This window comes from Phoca vitulina, unplaced genomic scaffold (assembly GCF_004348235.1).
Source record: "Phoca vitulina isolate PV1807 unplaced genomic scaffold, GSC_HSeal_1.0 scaffold17, whole genome shotgun sequence".
NCBI lineage: Eukaryota > Metazoa > Chordata > Mammalia > Carnivora > Phocidae > Phoca > Phoca vitulina.
This window is the reverse complement of record NW_022589720.1, coordinates 29,325,304-29,347,788: the sequence shown is the minus strand read 5'-3', so window position 1 is coordinate 29,347,788 and position 22,485 is coordinate 29,325,304. Positions and strand designations below refer to the sequence as shown.

The 22,485-nt window shown below is 40.3% G+C and overlaps 1 protein-coding gene across 1 annotated transcript in view; it reads right to left on the bottom strand.

Moving 5' to 3' along the window:
* Window positions 1–22,485, bottom strand: part of WDR70 (WD repeat domain 70) — a 353,255-nt gene that overhangs the window by 11,406 nt on the left and 319,364 nt on the right. The window contains exons 14-17 of the mRNA XM_032415162.1: window positions 14,495–14,595; window positions 12,791–12,870; window positions 10,696–10,812; window positions 7,825–7,987 (exon numbers count right to left, since the gene is read on the bottom strand). Coding sequence (XP_032271053.1) covers window positions 7,825–7,987; window positions 10,696–10,812; window positions 12,791–12,870; window positions 14,495–14,595 — 461 coding nt within the window. The remainder of the gene's footprint in view (window positions 1–7,824; window positions 7,988–10,695; window positions 10,813–12,790; window positions 12,871–14,494; window positions 14,596–22,485) is intronic.

Genomic DNA, 22,485 nt, shown 5'->3' with positions numbered 1-22,485 from the left:
TAACATCACATTCAGTGGTGAAAACTGAGAGCTTTCTCTCTAAGATCAGGAATAAGAAAAGGATGTCTACTCTTGCCACTTTTATTCAACACAGTACTAGAAGTCCTAGCCATAATAAGACAAGAAAAAGAAATGAGGCATCCATAATGGTAAAGAAGTTAAACCATCACCATTGGCAGATGACATGATACTATACATAAAAAAATCCTGAAGACCCCAACAAAAAACTACTAGAAGTAGTAAATGAATTCAGTAAAGTTGTAGTATACAAAATTAATACCCAGAAATCAGTAGTGTTTCTACACACTAATAATAAAGTAGCAGAAAGAGAAATTAAGAAAACAATACCACTTATGATTGCACCAAAAAGAATCTTAGAAATAAGCTTTACCAAAGAGGTGAAAGACTGTACTCCAAAAACTATAAAACACTGATGAAAGAAACTGAAGACACAAACAAATGGAAAGATATTCCATGCTCATGGATTGGAAGAACAAACATTATTAAAATGTCCATATTACCCAAAGCAATTCAGTGCAATCCCTATGAAAATACCAACAACATTTTTCACAAATCTAGAACAAATAATCTTAAAATTTGTATGGAACCACAAAAGACCCCGAATTTCCAAAGCAATCCCAAGAAAAAAGAACAAAACTGGAGGTATCACAATACCAGATTTTAAGACATACTACAAAGCTGTATTAATCAAAACAATATGTTACTGGCACAAAAAAGACACATAGTTTAAATAGAACAGAATAGAGAGCCCAGAAATAAACCCACACTTTAATGCCTAAACAATCTATTACAAAGGAGGCAAGAATATGCGATGGGGAAAAGACAGTGTCTTCAATAAATGGTGCTAAAAAAAACTGGACAGTTACATGCAAAAAAGGAAAACTGGACCCCTTTATCACACCATACACACAAAAAACCCTCAAAATGGATTACAGATCTAAATGTGAGACCTGAAACCACAAAAATTCTAAAAGAGAATACAGGCAGTAATTTCTCTGACATCGGCTGTAACAACATTTTTCTAGATGTGTCTCCTGAGGCAAGGGAAACAAAAACAAAAATAAATAAGTAGGACTACATCAAAATAAAAAGCTTCTGCACAGCAAAGGAAACCATCAACAAAACTAAATGACAACCTACTGAATAGAAGATATTTGCAAATGACATATCCAAGAAGGGGTTAATATTAAAAATATATAAAGTGCTTATGCAATTCAACACCAAACGCCTCCCCCAACAATCTGATTAAAAAATGGGCAGAGGACCCGAATAGACATTTTTCCAAAGAAGACATACAGATGGCCAATAGACTAATCATCAGGGAAATGCAACTCAAAACCACAATGAGATATCACCTCACGCTAGTCAGAATGACTAAAATCAAACACACAAGAAACAACAAGTATTGGCATGGATGTAGAGAAAAAGAAAACCTCATACACTATTGGTGGGAATGTAAACTGGTACAGCCACTGTGAAAAACAGTATGGAGGGTCCTCAAAAAATTAAAAATAGAAATGCCATGTGATCCAATAATTCCACTATTGGGTAATTTACCCAAAGAAAACAAAAACACTAATTTGAAAAGATTATATGTACCCCTATGTTTACTGCAACATTAATTACAATAGCCAAGATATGAGGCAATCTAAATGTCTATCAATAGAAAAATGAATAAGAAAGATGTGAGATATACATACGCACAGTGAAATATTACACAGCCATAAAAAGGGATAAGTTCATGGCATTTGAGACAACATGGATGGACCTGGATGGTATTATGCTAAGTGAACTAAGTTAGTCAGAGAAAGACAAGTACTGTAGGATTGCACTCACCAGTGGAATCTAAAAAAACCCCAAAAACAACAACAACAAAAAAACCCTACAATGAATAAACAAATAAAAAACATTATCAGACCTATAAATACAGAGAACAAATTGATGGTTGCCACAGGGGAGAGGGGTGGGGTTTGGGCAAAATGGGTGAAGGGGAGTGGAAGACACAGGCTTCCAGTTATGGAATGAATATGTCACCAGAATAAAAGGCACAGCATGAGGATATAGTCAATGATATTGTAACAGTGATGTAACAGGACTGAGGGGAGCTACACTTGTGGTGAGCACAGCATAATGTATAAACTTGCCAAATCACTAAGTTGCACACCTGAAAGTAATGTAACATTGTTTGTCCTCTAAACTCAAATAAAAAAAATTTTTAATTAAAATAAAAGTAAATTAAAATAATTAGAAAGGATGAGGTAAACTTACCATTATTTGCATATGATATAATTTTATGCCTGGAAACTACAAGCAAACTGAGTAAAGAATTATTGAAACAGCAGGAAAACAGGGTAAATAGCTGTATATAAAACAACTGCCTATATACACATTAATAATACACATATATGTGGCCACACAGCATTTCCATATACACAGGAGTTATAAATTCAGCAGAAGAAAAGATTCTATTTACAATGGCACAGAAAGATAAAATAACTAGAAACAAAATTAAAAGAAAATGTGAAAGATGAACACTTAAAAATACTACTGAGAGATAAAGAGATGTGCCTGAATAGAAAGACGTACCCTTCTCTTGGTTTAAAAGAACCAGTATTGTAAAACTCAATCTAAGTTAATATATACATTAACTCAATTCCAATACAAATATCACCAAGAATTTGGGGGGGGCGGTTACTACATAGCTTCAAGTCATGGAAACCTGCAAAAATAGAAAAGTTTTACTAAGAAGAAGAATGAGAACAGGCAGCCCTACAACAATGAAAACAGTCTGATACTGCTCCTTGAATAGACCAAATAACAGAGCACAACAGAGAGCCCATAAATGGGTTTAAATTCATATGGAAGTGCAGTGTGTGTAATGATGTGATTTCAATTCAATGAGGAAAACTAGATTATCCAATTAAAAAGTGTTACAGCAACTGGTTAACCAAGAGGAAAAAATTAAATTGGAGCTCTACTGTGGTAGCTGAAATATCTACCTTAAATCCCTAGAAGCTGTGAATATGACCTTATTTTGGAAAAAAGGTCTTTGCAGATGTGACTAAGGATTTTAAGATGAGGAGATAATCCTAGATTATCTTGGGTGGGCCCCAAATGACATCATGGGTATCCCTGTAAGAGAGAAGAGGAGACCAACAAAAACCACTAGGCAAAGCGAGGACTGAGAAGAGCCTGAGGCAACGTGACTGCGAGCCAAGCTAGCAGGCAACCTCTGGAAGTTAGCAGAGGCCTGGAACAGATTTCCCCTAGAGCCTCTGTATGGAGTGTGGCTCCCCGTGACACCTTGATTTCGGACTTCTGGACTCTAGAACTGTGAGAGAATTCATTTCTGTTTTTCAGGCCACCATGTTTGTGGTAATTTGTTCCAGTGGCCACAGGAAACGAATATGCCTTTCTCACTCCCTTCACTAAAATAATTTCAGGTGAATAAAAGATTTAACTCTAAAAAAAAAAGATATTAATGGAAAGATGGGAGAATCTGAAGAATTATCTTGAATGCAGTGGCCTTCCTAACTAAAACAAAACCCAAGAAAGAAAAAATTCCTAAATCTGATTACATTAAAATACATTTGATAGCAAACTGCTCCAAATAGGTTTGTGTGTGTTTACATGCAAAGTAAATTACTGAAGTATTTCCATAAATACTGAAATAATACTGCTGATTATTGAGTGATATTAACAATACATAATTTATAGGAAGGTGTCAAAGACCTTACTTACCATTGAAGAAAATGAGACACTGAGAAGATAACTTTTAGAACCTACTGGATAGTAAGTCCTTGCTAGAACCCAGGCCAGGAAGCTGGCCTTAGAACTTCTAGGCTATTGTTCTAATTTCTAACAACTAATTATTTTGATGAAGGATCTAACTTTAACATCATATGTGATTTTCATGTCTGAGATTTTAAGGACTACATGCACAGTGGAAAAAATCCAGCAGCACTAATGGGCAGACTACAGAACTTCGAAGGCCCCTTTCACCTCACGCCCCTCCACCCCGCACCCCTCCCCGCTCCTTTGTTCTCCTACCTAAAAGATACCCACCACCCACACTTCTTGTATTTCCTCCCAGAGGGAGTCTGTGTATAAACGATCAGATACATGTGTAGGTACATCCACTGTGTAAAAACACAGGTATACAGACAGCATGTTTTGCAAGCTGGTTTCTGTTTTTGCTTGTTGGTCAGTTTTCTACTTAAGGAAACTGGGACACATCCATCCATATATATGTAGCTCATTCTTTATATCTTCTTGTTATCTTTAATTATATGGATGTGTTATAAGGGAGCCAGACTCCATTGAAGGACATTTATATTGTTTTCAATCTTTTGCTTTCATAAAAATTACTGAACTTAATATCTTTGGATATACATATTTTCCTACATGTGCAAAACTTCTGGAAATAGAATTGCCAAGTCAAAGGGTATTTGCATTTTAAATTTGTATAGATAGTGCCAAATTTTTATCCAAATGATGCTCACTATGTTTAGCAAATTTTAAAACATGGCTCTGTTTCTTCTTCTTTCCTCAGCTAATTTTTTTTGTATGTTTCTAAACAAGTTTCTTTAAGTATAAAAAACCCCAATAGTAATAGAAAATAATGACTCCATTAAAAACAGAAGTGTCAACAGAGGCATAATCTATAAGCTTATCTGACTGCCAATGATGTGTTGACATACATTAGTTCATACACACGCAAATTCTATACAAAAGAAGGCTAAATGCACACTGGTTAGCTGGCCAGCCTTGATATGACCCTCTTAGCTGTTGTAATACTATCCAACTAATTGTTCAGAGATGTTCCATCTGTACTGACTGGTTATTAGCACACACTGTGAACAACCACCACTGACATTACGGAGCCAAGTCTGTTCTGCTACATGGACCGCAGAGATGCAGCACTCCCCACCAGAGGCCCGCAAATCTCTTTAGCATTTTTGCGTGGGGTGCTTTCACTCACAACTGCAGCAGCTATCTCTCTTTGTCAGAGGGCTGTCAGCAGGTTGCTAAAGCCCTGGAAAGCTGGAAGTACCTGGGAATGTCTCCCCCAACCCCACCTCTAGCCATTAGCAAAGATCAACAGATCCTGGAGTATAAGTACTCCAGTTACCATGCCTCTGACCAGGGTCTCCAGGGTTACCCTGTAGACTGAGCCAAAGTGGACCACCCTCAAACTTTGCTTGATACACCCTTATTTGGCTTCATTACACTTCTCTACTCCCCTATTGGATTTCTCTATGGATGCTTCCTAATAGGCATCCTAATAATAAAGCATCCTAATAATAAAGCTTCCTAAAAGCACCTTTATATGAATCTTTTTCTCAGGATCTACTTCTAAGGAACCAAGCTAAAACAGTGTGTTTTTCTTTTATGCAAAGTAGCTCATAATGATTAGCAGATAGAGAACTGATACTGGGGGGCGCCTGGGTGTCTCAGTTGGTTAAGCGTCTGCCTTCAGCTCAGGTCATGATCCCAGGGTCCTAAGATCGAGCCCCGCATTGGGCTCTCTGCTTGGCGGGAAGCCTGCTTCTCCCTCTCCCACTCCCTCTGCTTGTGTTCCCTCTCTCGCTGTCTCTCTCTGTCAAAAAATAAAATCTTTAAAAAAAAAGAACTGATACTGGTATAACATGTCCATTGAGTTGGTTCATAAGTGATTTTTTTTCCAGCATGTTAATGTTCTGAAAAGTGATCAGGGTCCAGCTTTCTCATAATTGAAAACTTTAATAATATAGGAAGACATCAAGAAAAAACCTGAGGGGCGCCTGGGTGGCTCAGTCGTTAAGCGTCTGCCTTCAGCTCAGGTCATGATCCCAGGGTCCTGGGATCGAGCCCCGCATCGGGCTCCCTGCTCCGCGGGAAGCCTGCTTCTCCCTCTCCCACTACCCCCGCTTGTGTTCCCTCTCTTGCTCTGTCTCTCTCTGTCAAATAAATAAATAAAATCTTTAAAAAAAAAAAAAAAAAGAAAAGAAAAAACCTGAATACACCTCCAATGATACAAAAATACATACACACGAGTTTATTTACTGTAGCACTGTTAGAAATTGCAAAATACTGGAACAACCTAAATATCCACTCATAGGAGAGTGGTTGAACAAACTATGATACATCCATAGAGTGGACTACTATGCAGCAGTGAAAAAGAACGAGAAGGAGCTCTATGACCTGATGTAGAATGATTTCTAGGGCATAATCCTAGGTGAAAAAAAGCAAAGCCAAAAAGGGTATATTATGCTATCCTTCATGTAAAGGAGAGGGTAGAACAAAATACTCACAAATCTGTTCATTTGTGCAAGAGACCTACAGGAGAGGTAAACCAGAAACTAAAGAGATAGGCTACCTGTCGGGGTGAGTGGGGAAGGGACCGAGAGAAGCGGGACATGGAAATGAGGGAGCAGGGAGGAAGAACAAGTCTTTTTTAAGGCCCTGACTCCTAGCACTAGAGTAGTATCTCGCACACCCTACACATACCTCCAAAATAAAGAGAACATAGGGGAAACCCAAAAAAGGAATGCACACTAACAAATGACCCTAACTGCATTTCAAATGGATTACATAACCACCCTAACAGAAGTGGAGAAGAAAATATCTCATCCAAGTAACTGAAAAACAGTCTCTTCACCACATACTGTAAGGCTAAAAGGACAAAAACAAAACAAATCAAAATAAAAACAACAAAAAACAAACAAAACCTACAAAAATGCAGTTAGGGAAATCCTAGTTAGGGAAAATGTTTCTCACAGGTGTATGGGTAGGCAATTCTGAAACTACTTTATATGTATACTAGAAGTGAATAAATAAGTAAATATACTGTCAGTAATGAGAGCTGGGTTTTTCATTATTGGAGAAAGAAGTTAAAAATACAGGAAGGAGAAAGGTAAAATGAAACCAGGGGTATAGGATTGAAATCAGAGGCATCAGTATAAACTCATAGTTTTTAAAATGTAAATACAGAGATATATGTATGTGTGTGTGTATGTATATATGTACATATGTGTATGTGTAATGAAGCATGGGTTAGTATACATATATATATTTCTAAGTTCTGTCAGCTAGGAAGACCTAAAGGAGGATCTAGAAGCAATGATATTTCAGTAGCTACGGGCTCGTCTAGCATCACTGTCTTGGTTTCTAAACATTGTTCTCAAACAAAAGAAACCCAGGCGCCTTAAGAAGTAATTGATTCCAGGACTAGGGGAAGAAAAACAAAGATGACTCTGGCATCTTATGGTATCAGAAAGTAAGGAAGTGCTAAAAAAAAAAAAAAAATCTACAACACTACCCTTCTCAGTGTAACTGTACCTGGTTTAGAGGCTTTGAGAGCCACTACATGTTCATCCATGTTGAGCTATTTGAGGGAATCTGAGCAGGTGGGCTCTTCTCTGCCTATGTACCTGCTACTTACATATATAGCTCTGTAAATGCAAAGCAGTCCTTAATGACAGACCTACAAACTGCTCCTCCTCATCGGCTTTGAACCCTCCTCAACTAACGCATACGGGTAGTGCTCTTCCTTTTTTTCATCAGAGGTAGAATGGGCTTCACATAATGGGTTTACACTAGGCCATAACTGATGGAATTGACCTACTTTAAAGATTCACCATTTTAGAGTCCTAAGGTTCAGGACTATGCCTAGGTTCAGGACTATGAGTACTTGGCTTATTTTTCATGCTCAAGAATAAAACAAGAAATGGAGAGTTAAAACCTCAAAGTAGCTGTTGTTATATTCTTTCTAATTCATTAAACATAATTTTTTTTTTCTATTTTAAAAGGCTGCTTCCTTACTTAGAATATGCTGGAGAAACCCAATACGGGTTGTCTTCAGCTGCTTTAGCATGCCGCAGAATGGCTTCCCGGGGATTGCTGTCATCAGTTTTGTCCAAAGCAATGTTCTTCACAATGTATGACGACAGAGTGCCCCCGTGGGTTCCAACCCGGCCACCACGACCTGTTTCCAAGGAAAAAACACAACTCAGAACTGGAATGAGCATGACAATATAGAAGCATACCCTGTACTTATCTGAAAAGGTTGAGAATCCCTCAGTGCTGGCTTCCAAGGTGGCAGGTGAAATGAGTAACAGAGTGAGGCCAGAGCTTCAGGTTTCCCCGATTTTTATCATTCCCTATGGAATCAAGGTGTTGAGCACTCTGGGGCTTCTTCAGATCTTGGCTTGAAGCACACAAATCTCAAGAATGTCATCCCTTCAGCTTTCATTTATGATCATCACAACCAAAGTAGGAAATCAACAAACCTTAACTTCCCTATTAACATTTTTTTAAAGAGATTTTACTTATTTATTTGACAGAGAGAGACACAGCGAGAGAGGGAACACAAGCAGGGGCAGTGGGAGAGGCAGGCTCCCCACTGAGCAGGGAGCTCGATGCAGGACTCGATCCCAGGACCCAGGCATCACGACCTGAGCCGAAGGCAGACGCTCAACAACTGAGCCACCCAGGCGCCCCTCCCCGTAACATTTTTAAATAAAGAGGTTTTTTGATAGGTCTTAGCTATTTAATCTACACAGTGACACCAATGCAAGGAGGAATCACAAACACTTTACCATGTTTAGGCCTTGAAGAGATCCCTCAAGCATGAACATTTGAAATTCAACTAATAAAAATAACCAATACTGGGGCGCCTGGGTGGCTCAGCCGGTCAAGCGGCCGACTCTTGATTTCAGCTCAGGTCGTGATCCCGGGATTCTGGGGTGAAGCACTGAGGCAGACCCCCAGATCAGTAGGGAGAGTCTGCCTCAGGATTCTCTCCCTCTGCCCCTCCCCGCCACTTGCACGCGTGTGCATGCTCTCTCTTTTTCTATCTCAAATAAATAAATAAATCTTAAAAAAAATTAACCTATATTTATTAGATGCCTATTTTAGCTTTAAGCAAACATATCTTAGGGCTTGCCATCTTCCAAGTACCTTGCAGGAGAAAAAACAAACAAGTTGAATAGACTGATTCACATTATTTTATGGTACTGGAACTGCTCTAGTAGACAGAAAGCTCCGTAAGGGCAGGGATTTACAACCTGCTGGATCCCCAACAGCTAGTCTGGTGCCTGGTACTCAAAAATGTATGATTTTTTTTTAAAGATCTTATTAATTTATTTGTCAGAGAGAGAGAGAGAGACCACAGCAGGGGTGAGGCAGAGGGAGAGGGAGAAGCAGGCCTCCCGCTGAGCAGGGAGCCCTATGCGGGGCTCGATCCCAGGACCCTGGAATCATGACCTGAGCCGAAGGCAGATGCTTAACTGACTGAGCCACCCAGGCACCCCCCAAATTTATGACTTTTTAGGAAGACTTAAAAAAAAAACCCACACACGAAGAGCCAAATTGTGCTATAAGATTAATTCTATAAATCAAAATAAAAGGAGACTAAATAAGGCAGGAAATAATTAATTGTGAAAGAATTTGTGTGACCAGTAACTATTATAGTACTTAGAGGAGGGAGAGAGCTCTTTAGGCTGAGGTGGCTGGGGAGCTCTTTAGGAAGAGATGGATCCAATTTGAGAAAGCTCTGAAGGCAGAGGTCATTTTCAGAATGAGCAGAATGGTTTCAGAACCAAAGTACAGAAAAAGGACGATTCAGTGGGCCTTTGCGGGCAGGAGTGAAATGATAGTCATATCAGATCAGAGGAAGAGAGAAGTGAGGTGGGATGCTCAAAAGTGGGTTAGAGTCAGACTGCAGAGAATGATTCTCTGGAAATGCAAATGGACAGTGGGGAGCTTATAAGATTTGGGGGCAGTAGCAATATGAAAGCCAGAGGAGCTGGAAATAAAAGCTGTGTAGAAGATGGACAGAGGCAGTGTGGGAAGGAAAGAGAGTGACTTGAGACAAGGTGCCTAGTTAGAAGGCCTTTTCAATAATACAGGTAAGAATATTATTTAGGAACTTTGAGTTAGAATGGTGGCAGAGAAAATGTAAAAAAAAAAAAAAAGTTAAGACAGATATGTGAAATGTTTTCAAGGCTGAAGGGGCAGGCCAAACAGATGTAAGCCCAGAACTGAGGTTCAGGATGAATGAACGAGTCAAAAGCTCCAGGCTTAGGAGCCTAGGAAAATGGAAACCACACAAGTGATAACTAGTAAAATGGGATTCCAGTTACTTTATGTGTTGTATGAGGGCCAATGCTGCCTCGCTTTCTTCTGGGGGTACCTACTTTCTTTCCTTCTTTTGGTGGTCGGGGTGGGGGGGTACCTACTTTCTTAAAAACTCTAAGGACTTTTATTCATCCTCTAGGGGAAACCTAATGTGAAACCTAATCCAGCCTGGATTCTGGTCAAAGTACCCAAATGTTGTATATGAAGCCAATATTGAGAGCAGCGGCTTTAACACTGGGTTCCAGGAGCCCTAGAGTTCCACCAAGATCACCTAAAAGGGCTCAAGTTAGAGACTGAGCAGAAAGGGGTCCAGGCTTCCTCTCTAGGTTAACACAGCAGCTCCATTTGTATCAGTTTTATGCACCTGGATTCTGCATCCTTTAAGCAAAAACTTCTGATACTAAAAAGAGAACGTTTGAAAACCACCATGTAGTAAAATCTCTCTGGAGACAAAGCAGCATCCAGGAGCAAAGGATCTTCCCAATTCTCTACCAGTGACCGCACCCCGCCCCTCCACCCCCTTTGCAGGTCACAAGCTGGAGAGATCACAGTCACCTGGGCCTGCCACAGGAGGTTCGGGTTTATGCGACTTCAGGGGATCCAGTCTGTCCTTCTCCAGCTGCTTCCTTGTACTCCGTTGGCGGGGCTCACGGAACATAGGCAAGGCATGAGCTACGAGAAGTCACATTTGAAAAATTTTATTTTAATAATAACCCTTCCACCCAAAAACATAGCTGAAGGCATGACTAAGTAGAAGATGAAATGGAAGTCATAATGGCAGCCTTCATCTAATAATAAAAGACAGTCTTACTGTAACCGATTAGCCAATTTTGTTTGAGACCAAGATTCATTGTTCACCTCCCCTGCAACTAATGGCGCTCAGGAAACACTGTCAAATACTGTCACGGAAACACTGGTGAGGCTCCCCATCACATGGACCATGGGTAGCAGTTAAACTTAATTTCTGTGGTTTTGAAATGAAACACTCAGCGGGACTGCTTCTTCTTTTTTTTCTTACAGGACCCAAATGTGAATGATGCAGCTTGCCTGTCAGCCCTGAAGTCTCCTCGGACACCTCACAAACACTGGAATCACTTCACACGTTTCTGAAATGTGACCACCGCTCAGGAGGAGTTGACAACACTGAGTAACCGGAAGGGAGGAGCACTTCTCCCACTGAAACTGGGATAAAGTTTGCCCTGAGTGCAGGGGGGTGCCTGAATCTCCTGGCATGGTGACTTGATGGGGACTTTTCCCTACTTCTATATGGTGGACAAAACAAAAGGATAAGAATCAGAGTAGTATTTGTCCAATTGCTATTGGCTGTTCACTCAATGTCAGAATTAACTTTTATAATATAAAACAGTATATGAATGTAAAAAGGAAACAGTGATATTCTGCAGGAGAGCAAGAAGGTGACCGGGGAAAAAAATTAAATAATGATATTTTTCTTGACCAAAAACTGTATCAGAATAATTTCTTTGGATCCTATTTAAAAGAGAAAACCTTTTCCCAGGGGAGTAGGGGAGAGAAGGAAACAGATTAAGAGGGGTTCAAAGGGAATTTATAATATGAATAACAGAAATGTCTAAAATACCTCAAAAACTCTTCCAGTATCCCCCTCCCCCTAGCACCAGCTGGGGCCAGGACCATCTCATTCACCAGTAAAACTCGCCTGCCTTGAGTCAGGGGAGCTGAGAAACACAGCCACCCGTCACTCTGTTGGGCAACACGACACAACAGTATTTTTAGGAGGGGGAAAAATAGCTTTTCACTTCAAACGACTGGAGGAATTTAAGTAGGCCGCATGTAATTACATGAGCTAGACTGGTTGTGACACCGACTTTAACACTTCTACTCTTGCAAAAAGTGTCACGGGATCTCCTTACCGATCATAAGCTCCGGGCACTTGGTCTTAGAGGAGACCCACCACCAGGGAGAAAAACCCAGCAGTACAGCGCCCCCTGGGCTTTAGACCGAGACCCTGGTAACGTCCACAGGACATCTGCTCATCACAACTGCTACTGCATCCAAGATGTCCTTCCTAGCCACTGCCTGTGAGAGGTCTGAGGCCCTGGCTCTGGGCAACACAAATCTGCCAGGCTGACAAGGTTGTGTGACAAACCCAAGAGAAGCTGCTTATTCTGGTAAGATTTCTGGTACTCCAGGTAGTTCATTTTGTATCTAAATGTCTCTGGATCTGTTGTCACAGAGTCTCAGAGGGAGCTGAAGGAGACCTTTCACCTAGTCTCCTCCCTCTCCTGATAAAGTTCAGTTGTTCAACATCACACTGCAAGTCATTGGTAGAACTGGACAAATCCAGGTCTCCTGATTCCAAGACCAGCACTCATCCTTGTTTATTCTTAGAACAGACTGTTATTCTTTAAAAGGCTGCTATGGAGTAATGCATTAGGCTCAAACAGGCTTTTCCCTTTTGGGTTGAAAGTTACATGAAATTACCCTGTCTCTGTGATGAGTCACAGAAGCTAAAGCAGTTAGCTGTTACATGACTTGCAGTCCTGTCCACATGGTATTTTGGAATATATGCCTGGACTCTGAAGACTTTTTCTGTCTCTAAAGCCATGAGATCAACACCACACAACAGTAGAAGGGAGAGAGACAATGGAGAGAGACCACGCTAACAACTTACGGGTGATGATGTAGTCCTGGGTTAGAGTCTCAGCTTGTTTTGCCTTCCGCTGGGTTTTAACCACACATAATTTTGCTCCCCTGGGGTGGGTAAAAGCACATTATTTTCTTTACTTGGTCTTCTAAACAAAAAGTTATGTCAAAAGCATTACTTCCAGGAACATACTCTGTGCACACCATCTCGCCAAGTCCTTGACTTTCTAAGGGATGGCAACAGAAGGGGCCTTGGTGATAAGGGATTAAATTTATGGGAAAGCAAGTCTGTCAGTCAGTGGTCACTACTGAGTGAAAGGGTTGAAGAGGTAACCGGGCAACAGAACACTAGTTTAAAAAATCTACAGAAATAACTTAAAATTTTAAGATCTTAGAGAGATACAAATAAAATTAACCAACCTTTTCACCCTGAAGGTCACAGGGTTCAAATTTTAGTTTATGTCCCAGATGAAAGCAACCTGGGTGGCCTACACCCCAAGTGGCATTTGTCCACATCTCAACTGTAAGAGTACAAGTGTCTGGAACTGAGTCGGCTTGGCGGTGTTGCCACGGGGCAACTGCCCAAGAATGTGTGGGATTAACCAAAAGTCTGATTAGAACATTTCACTTCTCCTTAGTAATAATGAGCTATCCCTCTCAGGAGGAGCAAATACAAATAAAAAAATTCCTTCAAGATTCCAAACATAGAAGCTTCCAAATGGGTGCTATCAAATGGGGCTCATCGTTTTCTCAAGTGAAACAGACTCTCTCTCATTCTAATTACATTAGCATTTTCAATTTCTTTATTAAAAAACAAAATCCTATTTGTTCTTAAACACAATAAAAACTTTATTTTATAGGGCAAGGGTTCCAAAGCTAGTCCACAAAGTTCCAAGGGAAGACAGGACTGTCTGTTTCTATTCAGATCCAAATTACAACAACGAGTATTCATAAATAGAGGAGGAGTTTCCTTTCCTCAAAAAGGATGTGGGATCTCAAAATAGGTTTATGGGGGACCCCAATGAATTTTGCATGTGAACTTAAATACTAGGTAACCAAGGCTTACTCTAAAGAAAGAGCTAATCAAGTACTGTACCTTAAGAGAGAAACAAAAACCATCTTTTGGGGTTGTGACAAATGTTCGCCTTTGTGCCCAAAGAAAATGAAAATAATTGAGGAACTGATGGAGACTCCAGTGAAGTTTTCAGACTTCTGAAACACACTGGGATGTTTAAGTCTAGCATTTGGGGTGGGCATGGGGTCGAAGAGGAAATAATTTGTGCTGTCCCCTTGGCAGAGAACCCCCCAAATCCAAACCCACTACCTGATAAAAGACTAAACAGAAAGGGAACAAAACAGACTAGCTGTTTCCATTTCCTGTAAGTGGTTAGTTCCCTGCTTTGTTAATCCCTTACATGTATCACTGCTAATGCCATGTCCAGGGTGGTATGCAAAGTGGGCAAGACTTTTTCCCCCCTTGCACTCAACATTTCAGCTAAAGAACTGCAAATCCCCAGGAAACTTTCACTTTGAATTCTGTCTGGATCAAGGGCAATATCCAAATCCTCTTTAAAGTACAATACTTGAGTTTGAGGCTTTACTCTGTGCCAGCTGCATTTTCTAAAAGGGTGGATCCCCATCAAAGGGGGAAATAAATAAAAGCAGGGTGGGAAAAGAAGCCCTCCCCCCAGTTGTTGTCATCCATCTAAAACAGGCAATACTTATGAAATACCTTTGGCTCTTGTTGGGGTCATAATAGACTTTAGCCAATCCATTGCCAGTTCCTACCATGATCTGGTTTAGCTTTGGATGCCAGAGGCAGCGGACAACACTCTGAAAAGGAAAGGCATGGTAATCAACTAAAGACGCCAAATAAAAATGGGAAAAATCCTGCTAGTACTTTGATGGCTAGTTTACTAAACTGAATACCATCCTGATGGCTACCTATAATTTTTAGGACATTTCCCCCTTAAACCATTAGGTTGTGTCCCTGAGGTTAGGTTCTATTCCATCACTTGTTATATGTGTGATACCCTTTAAAAATGAAAAAGATGTTCCTTTCTGACACTGCTCCTCTCTTTTCCTGACAACCTAGCAGCCACAAAGTTAGGCTTCCCCAGCTCCATTGCCATGTGAGGCTGGCATCTTGGAATGCTAAACCCACATAACTCAATTCTGCTTACCACTGAAGCAGATTTAGATCTCAGTGTTTCATGCTTTTATACACACAATATGTCCCTCTGGACAGCAGATTGAAGCCAGGTGCTTATTGTTTTTAGTTCACAAAGATCCAAATCTCATAAAGCTTTTTCAGGACCAACACATATTTTCAGGCATTGAAAAATACCTCCCTATCTATGAGATAAACCAGCAGGATAATAGCAGAAGTAAAACAGAGATACAGCATACAAAGACTTGACATTAACCTGAATGAAAAACTATTTAAGAGAAGGTTCACTGGAAGTTATGATCCTTTGAATTCATTACTGCTAAGGAAAATAAGTGGTGCTCTGGGGTCAAAAAGAATGAATTCTCAGTGAGAACTACAACCTGTTTTTAATTTTTGTCTGCAGTAAGAGGGTCGAGGTGGGAGGTTTAGCAGGGATAGAATGAAGGGGGGAAAGATAAAGCTAAAATTGGTAGGCAGAGACACCATGTGCTAGGTTCTGCAGATCTCACTCTGATAGAACAAGTAATGAGTGGAAACACCAATTCAAGATTTATTAAAAATCATCACATGCCAAGCAATGTACAAGGACTAAGGAAAAAAGCGTACAATTAGATACTGTTATTTTAGGTTCTAATAGTAAAATGAAAATCATGAAATTCCTGCCTTCCAAATCTATCTCAGCCTGAATTTCTCTGGTTTCTTCTCCCTAACCATCCCACTCATTTGTTAAGACAGAGTATCTGTGAATCTCCTCAATCCCTTTTGATAGAAATTCTGGCTCCCACTTGACAGGCAGGAAGTATGCATATAGTTATATGGCCACAAATCCTTCTCTGAGATTCATGAGGAACTCAAGAGGAAATGTAAGAGTCTGCAGGACTTCTAATTCTTGTCTGACAATACAAGAGTGGTTCTTAAGCTCTGCACCACTGAAGACAGTTGAGATGTTCTACTGAGAAAATAAAATCAGAGTGGCTGTGTTTTCCCAGTTTGGGGGCGGGGGTAAAATTAGGTTAAAAGGGCAGGTTTTTGTGTTTTTTTTTAAAGATTTTATTTATTTATTTGACAGAGACAGAGACAGCGAGAGCAGGAACACAAGCAGGGGGAGTGGGAGAGGGAGAAGCAGGCTTCCCGCTGAGCACGGAGCCCGATGTGGGACTCGATCCCAGGACTCTGGGATCATGACCTGAGCCGAAGGCAGCCGCTTAACGACTGAGCCACCCAGGCGCCCAAAGGGGCAGGTTTTTATAATTTTTCTTAAATCTATGGTGCCTGCTACCCAGTGTCCACTAGCAAGTGCTAAAAGATGATAAAACATATAGTGGTAAGTGAATATTAACAAAAATCCTCGAAAACAGTATATCATATATGGTTTGGCTTTTGGGGGAGGGTTGTCATTTTTCACATATGCTTGTGAAACCTACTTTATAATGCATGAGTATAGAAGACATATTTCATCTTACAAAACTGTGCTTGGTTGGTAAGATGAAATTAAGGATATCAACAGTTCATGGTCTACAAAGCACAGCCTGACTTACAGGTGCTCTGCCACTGAGATTAATTTGAGAACCATGCCTTGGCCACTGGAAATTTCCAAATGGTCATCACCAGGTATAAGGAAACATGAGAAGAGTCACAAACTTAACTTCATAAACCCTATCTAGAATAAGTTCATCTAAGCCAATACTCGTCTCCTTCAAATCAATGCTTACATGTCATCACGCCAAGACTGCCCCATTTAAAATTGTACCCCACAACTTTCCTTACTCTGTTTTTTCATTTTTCCAAAGCATGTATCACCTTTTAACATAATATGTAATTTATCATTAATTATGCTTATTATCTGCTTCCCCGACGTGAACATATTTTCCACATAGGCAGAGATCTTGGTGTGTTTTGGGTGGAAATGTATCCCAAATGCCTAGATTAGTGTGTGGTGCTCAATAAATGTTTGCTGTTGGAATGAATTAAAAGTAAGAGTTCACCCAAGCCTAAATGGATTGCTTTGCTAAGCGGAGTTAGAGACAATTTTCAAGTTAAAATCATTACTATCTATGGAGAATAATTTTATTTCTCTAGATCATTATCATACTCAAGTATCCTACAAACGAGTAGGGTTTGTTTCTTCCTAATGTGGTCCTAAAAAGAGGGACGTGCATGAGAGATAACAGTAAGAGGGGCTTTTAAGGGCCTTCAGAAATCCCAGCCACCCACAAATGGCCCCAGGACAATCTCAAGGACATAGTATTAAAGTTATTTCTCTTCCTTGGTTCTCTAGAGGTCTGGCTAAGCAGTCTAAGATTACTGGTTCTCAAATACGTTTTCAAGTGAGCAGGGTGCAGAATTGGAAAGGATCCACAATGTAGGCCTGGTAAATTCCAAGACACCCAGCCAAATAGGCAGTTTCCAGGGGCAGCAGGTTACTGTGACTCTCTCCCTCTAGGCTGAGGGTGTAAATGTTAGAGAGAGGCCACTGCCCAGGCCAACAGACCAAGGCCTGAGTGCTTTCTAGGCAGTCCAAGCTCAGGGCACTGCACCTCTATTCCTGTTCACATCCTTTCCCCTCCAGAGCTCTCAGACACACACATGGCTGGTCAGCATAAAGCTCATGGAGAAGCACATTTACCCTCCTTTTCACATGGAAGCAGGGAGAATGCAAATAACACCCCTTGAACTAAACAGTCGTTCCAGAGCTCCATCCACTGTGGCGATGAGTCACCAAAGCAGCCAATGAGGGCTCTGGGAGCAGCCTAACTTAGGCAAAGGATACTTAAGACTCAATTACCCTAAGACTGGTTATTAATCAAATACTACAGGGATTCCAAAACATGGAATGCAGAAACAGAATTCAAAGTCAAAGGTGGGTGGGCCTTTTTTGTTTATTAATATTTATTGTGTGTGTTTAGCTAACCTTTGTAAACTTTGCAGCTAATGCGGCTCCGCACTTTGTCCTGTCAAGGAAATGCATCTTACAGCAGAGAGCTGGCCATCTGCCAAGCCAAACAATCCCTGAGACAGCGGCAGAGCTGGGGAGCAAGCAGAGCTGCCACGCTGCTCACTTGTCAAACTTACACACCGGCTTTACTTAACAACAATGGGACACGTGCCTGCTAGAAACCCAAGGAACTATCAGAAGACATATGAGCTATAACTACTTAGAAACAGTGCATTCACTCCATCAACCATCCAGCCTTCCTTCAGACTCTGCTCTTGAGGAGGTGCTTCTGCGGCCAGGGGTTGACACAATCAGACCTACAGATTTCCTGAGCAACACAGCGAACGGAGGGTCCCAAGCACGCCTGAATGGAAGGACCGGAGAGGAAAATGACACAAGAGCTACCCGGATCTAAGAGAAAGCCTTCACACTGTATCATGAGATTCAAATGGCAGAAGCCCACTGTGGTGGGAAGGACTAGATTCTGAAATTAGTCTGCATATTTTAATATACTGGTTTGCTTAATTAAATTAATAAAGCATTTTATTCTTACACTAATCTACTTCACCTTACCAAAACAATGTGGGTCCGCTAATGGCTTTCCCTTGCTAATTAGGCTGAACTCCATTTTAGCATGAAATTAGGTGTAGCCTTGTAAACCAAAGCCTACCTTCATTTTAGCATTATAATTTGGCAGTGCAAAGTAACCGCAATCTGCCCCAAAGGTACTTAGCTCTAGCAGCAGCCATAAAGAGACGGTAATGGGGCTGGAGATCATAAGCAAGATGACAAGAAGGAATTACAAGACTTTAATGTACTTAACACAGAGATCTTTCTTCTCTGCAGACACCAAAGAAAAAACAGGGGTGTGGGCTGGGGAAGAAGAGAGCACTGCGTACAAACAGCAGTGTCAATATTCCAAAACAGGAATTTTGGAATTACCCCTTAGCAAAAGTAAAAAGGCCACAAAAAATTCCAAATAATTTATTTCTGTGGTTTTTCTGGTTTACTTTAAGTGAAATCATGGAAGCAAATAAAGAGAGGAGAAGGAAACCAATGAGAGAAGTGAATTTATATTTTAGGACACTGTAGGAAGGGAACCACTAGGTTTCTGGAATTTTATATTATTTAAAGTAACTGAATCCTTGCAACAATACTACAAAATTAGTAATGTCATCCTCATTTCACAAAAACAAGAAACTGAGGCTTGTAGGAGGGTGGGTAACTTTCCCAAGGCCATACAACTTGTACAGAAAGGAGCTGGGATCAGCGGGGAGGTTTTCCCAACTCCAATGCTCGCTCCCTGATGCTACTTAATTATGCAAAGTCCTATTTTAGAAGATGGGGAGGAAGGGATGTGGGAGATCTGAAATCATTTCCAAACCTACCTAAGCCAGAAGTAGAAATCTTAGCAAGTTTATATTAAAAGGCAGATGGTATAACTAAAATCAGAAAGGAAAAGGCTCACTACTACCCAGGTCACAAATGTCACTATAAAAGAAATCAATGCCTGTATAATTTCTTAGGCGTCTGTAATGCACATATCCAAACACCACCCTTATTCTACTTTACATGCTAAAAGAAGCCTAACATCCTTCATAATTTTATATCTTAAACATGATTATGATGAAACACCATTTCCTGATCCTTCCCAGCTGCTGAGCCACACTGTAAACCAAACTCTATCTGGTTTTTTCATGTTTGGTTTTTGCCACATAGTACAAGAATGGATAAGCTACCTAGTGATTCCTTGGGAGAACAAGCACTTTTCAGATTTTTCAAATAAGGAGCCTTACACCTGTCTGTGAAGGAGACTGTCGCAGTTTGCAGACCTGTATAGAGGCAGCCTCACGGTCACGGACATCCTCAGGAATATCCACTGCATTTGAATTCCCAAGGCTAAGATCATAGATCAAGATATGAGTCCAAAATAAATAAAGAGAAGGCAGATGAAAACGGAAAAATACTGGAGAAAGAACTTTCTTCACATTTTCACAAGCCCAAGTTTTAGTTCACATTAAAAAAACTGCTTTCTACATTAAAATATTGAGCCAGAGAGGTAGAAGAGTAAAATGAGAATTCTTTATACCTTTCTAGGCTATTTGTCCTGTCCTGCCAAAGCCATGATGTCCCCAAATTTGGATTATTCTGCAGCATGCATGGGCCATGAGGCTTGGCTTCATCCCTCTAAAGTTCAGGAAACAAACCTGGTAAATAAGCCTCAGTCTCCAATAAATAGATTCCTCAACACTCACCTGATCTCCATGGAGACTTCCCTCAAATGGAAAAAATTAAAGACATTTTCTCTGCTCTTCTAAGGACACACCTATCCTTTCTTCTTCCTCCACACCTCCTCCAACTCCAAGGAAGTTCTACCATAGGGCCAAACATGTAGCGACTGTCACTCTTTGCTGGAAATCGTCTCAATCCTCCCCCTTTCCTGCCCCAAGTAATTTTCTGATAAACCAGACAGCAGCTCAAAGGTGAAAAGAAAAAAATGCCATGCCGTTTTTATGAATGTCGGGGCTGCTGCAGAAGAACCAAACAAGGAGAAGAGCTGCTCTACACCTCCCATACTTGATACAGATGTGCAGAGTATGACTTTTAAAAACCAGCACCTAGTTATCAGACTAATTCCCATCAAAGCCATGGAAAATTCATTTATTAAAATCTTTTCATTTATAGCCTATGCTCTAAAATTAAGGTAATTGCTAAAGCAGCAAAAATTTGAAACCTGGTAGTTGTTCTTGGCACTAAATGAATCACATCTGTATCTGATAATAAAAATGCCTAAAGAATTTCATCACGAGAAGAAGTTCTCAGAGAAAAATGGAAGGTCTCTTGGGTAAGAAAATTAAATACAATTTTCCTCATCTAATTCAAAACACTAAATGTTAGTTTGCTCCAATCCACTTATTTGAGAAGAATTTACAAAGGCACAGAAAGCACAAATAATGACTGAAGAAAATCTGGTAATTATTCTTATTAGTGACAGCCTGGGAGCCGGAAACAAGCAGGCGGCTGGAAGCTGGAGTCCACAGGATGAGTGACACTGGTGGTGGATCCTACAAGGCAAATATCCCAGAGGCCCCATACCACAGTGATCCACATAAAAGCAGCACTTACTGGAGGCATAGTTCTAAAATTCTAGCAGAGCTTCCCACTGGTGGGCACAGGATGGGTTGCAGGCAATTCCTCAGGCCTGAGATGGGCATAGGGCCCTAGAGCCTTTGGCAAATCAGCAAAGAGTACCCTTATCTGTTTATATCACACATTATCATTATGAGCACCAGGTTGAGAAAAAGCTTGAGAACACTACCTAAGGCCTTGTCTCTCAATCTAATCTACACAGACCCAGGCCTCTTTACCCTTCTTCATTCATCAAGTTAAAGATGGCCAAGGCCATACATGAAAAAAACCATAGCTAACATCATATTCAATGGTGAAAAGCTGAGAGCTTTTCCCCTAAGATCAGGAACAAGACAAAGATGTCTACTCTTGCCACTTTTATTCAACATAGTACTGGAAGTCCTGGCTAAAGCAATCAGACAAGAAAAAATAAAAAAATAAAAGGCATCCACAATGTAAGGAAGAAGTAAAACTTTCACTATTTGCAGATCACATGATACTGTATATAGAAAATCCTAGGGGCGCCTGGGTGGCTCAGTCATTAAGCGTCTGCCTTCGGCTCTCGTCATGATCCCAGGGTCCTGGGATCGAGCCCCGCATCGGCCTCCCTGCTCCATGGGGAGCCTGCTTCTCCCTCTCCCACTCCCCCGCTTGTGTTCCTGCTCTCGCTATCTCTCTGTCAAATAAATAAATAAAATCTTTAAAAAAAAAAAAAGAAAAAGAAAATCCTAAAGACTCAACCAAGAAACTAGTAGAACTAATAAATTCAGTAAGGTCACAGGAAACAAAATCTATATACAGAAACCCATTGCATTTCTATACATTAATAATAAAGTGGCAGAAAGAGAAATTAAGAAAATAATCCCATTTATAATTGTACCAAAAATAATAAAACACCTAGGAATAAACTAACCAAAGAGGTGAAAGATCTTTACTCTGAAAACTAAAGAACACTGATGAAAGAAATTGAAGATGACACAAACAAATGGAAAGACAGTCCATACTAATGGACTGGAAGAACAAACACTGTTAAAATGTCCATATTACCCAAAACAATCTACAGATTTAGTGCAAACCCTATCAAAATACCAACAATATTCTTCACAGGACTAGAACAAATAATCTTAAAATTTGTATGGAACCACAAAAGACCTCAAATAGTCAAAAGAATCTTGAAAAAAGAAGAACAAAACAGGAGGTAACACAATCCCAGATACCAAGATATATTACCGAGCTGCACTAATCAAAACAGTATGGTACTGGCACAAAAACAGACACAGATCAATAGAACAGAATAGAGAGCCCAGAAATAAATCCACAATTATATGGTCAAATAATCTTCAACAAAGGAGTCAAGATTATGCAATGGGAAAAAGTTTCTTCAACAAATGGTGCTGGGAAAACTGGACAGCTACATGCAAAAAAATGCAACTGGACCCCTTTCTCACACCATACACAAAAATAAACTCAAAATGGATTAAAGACCTAA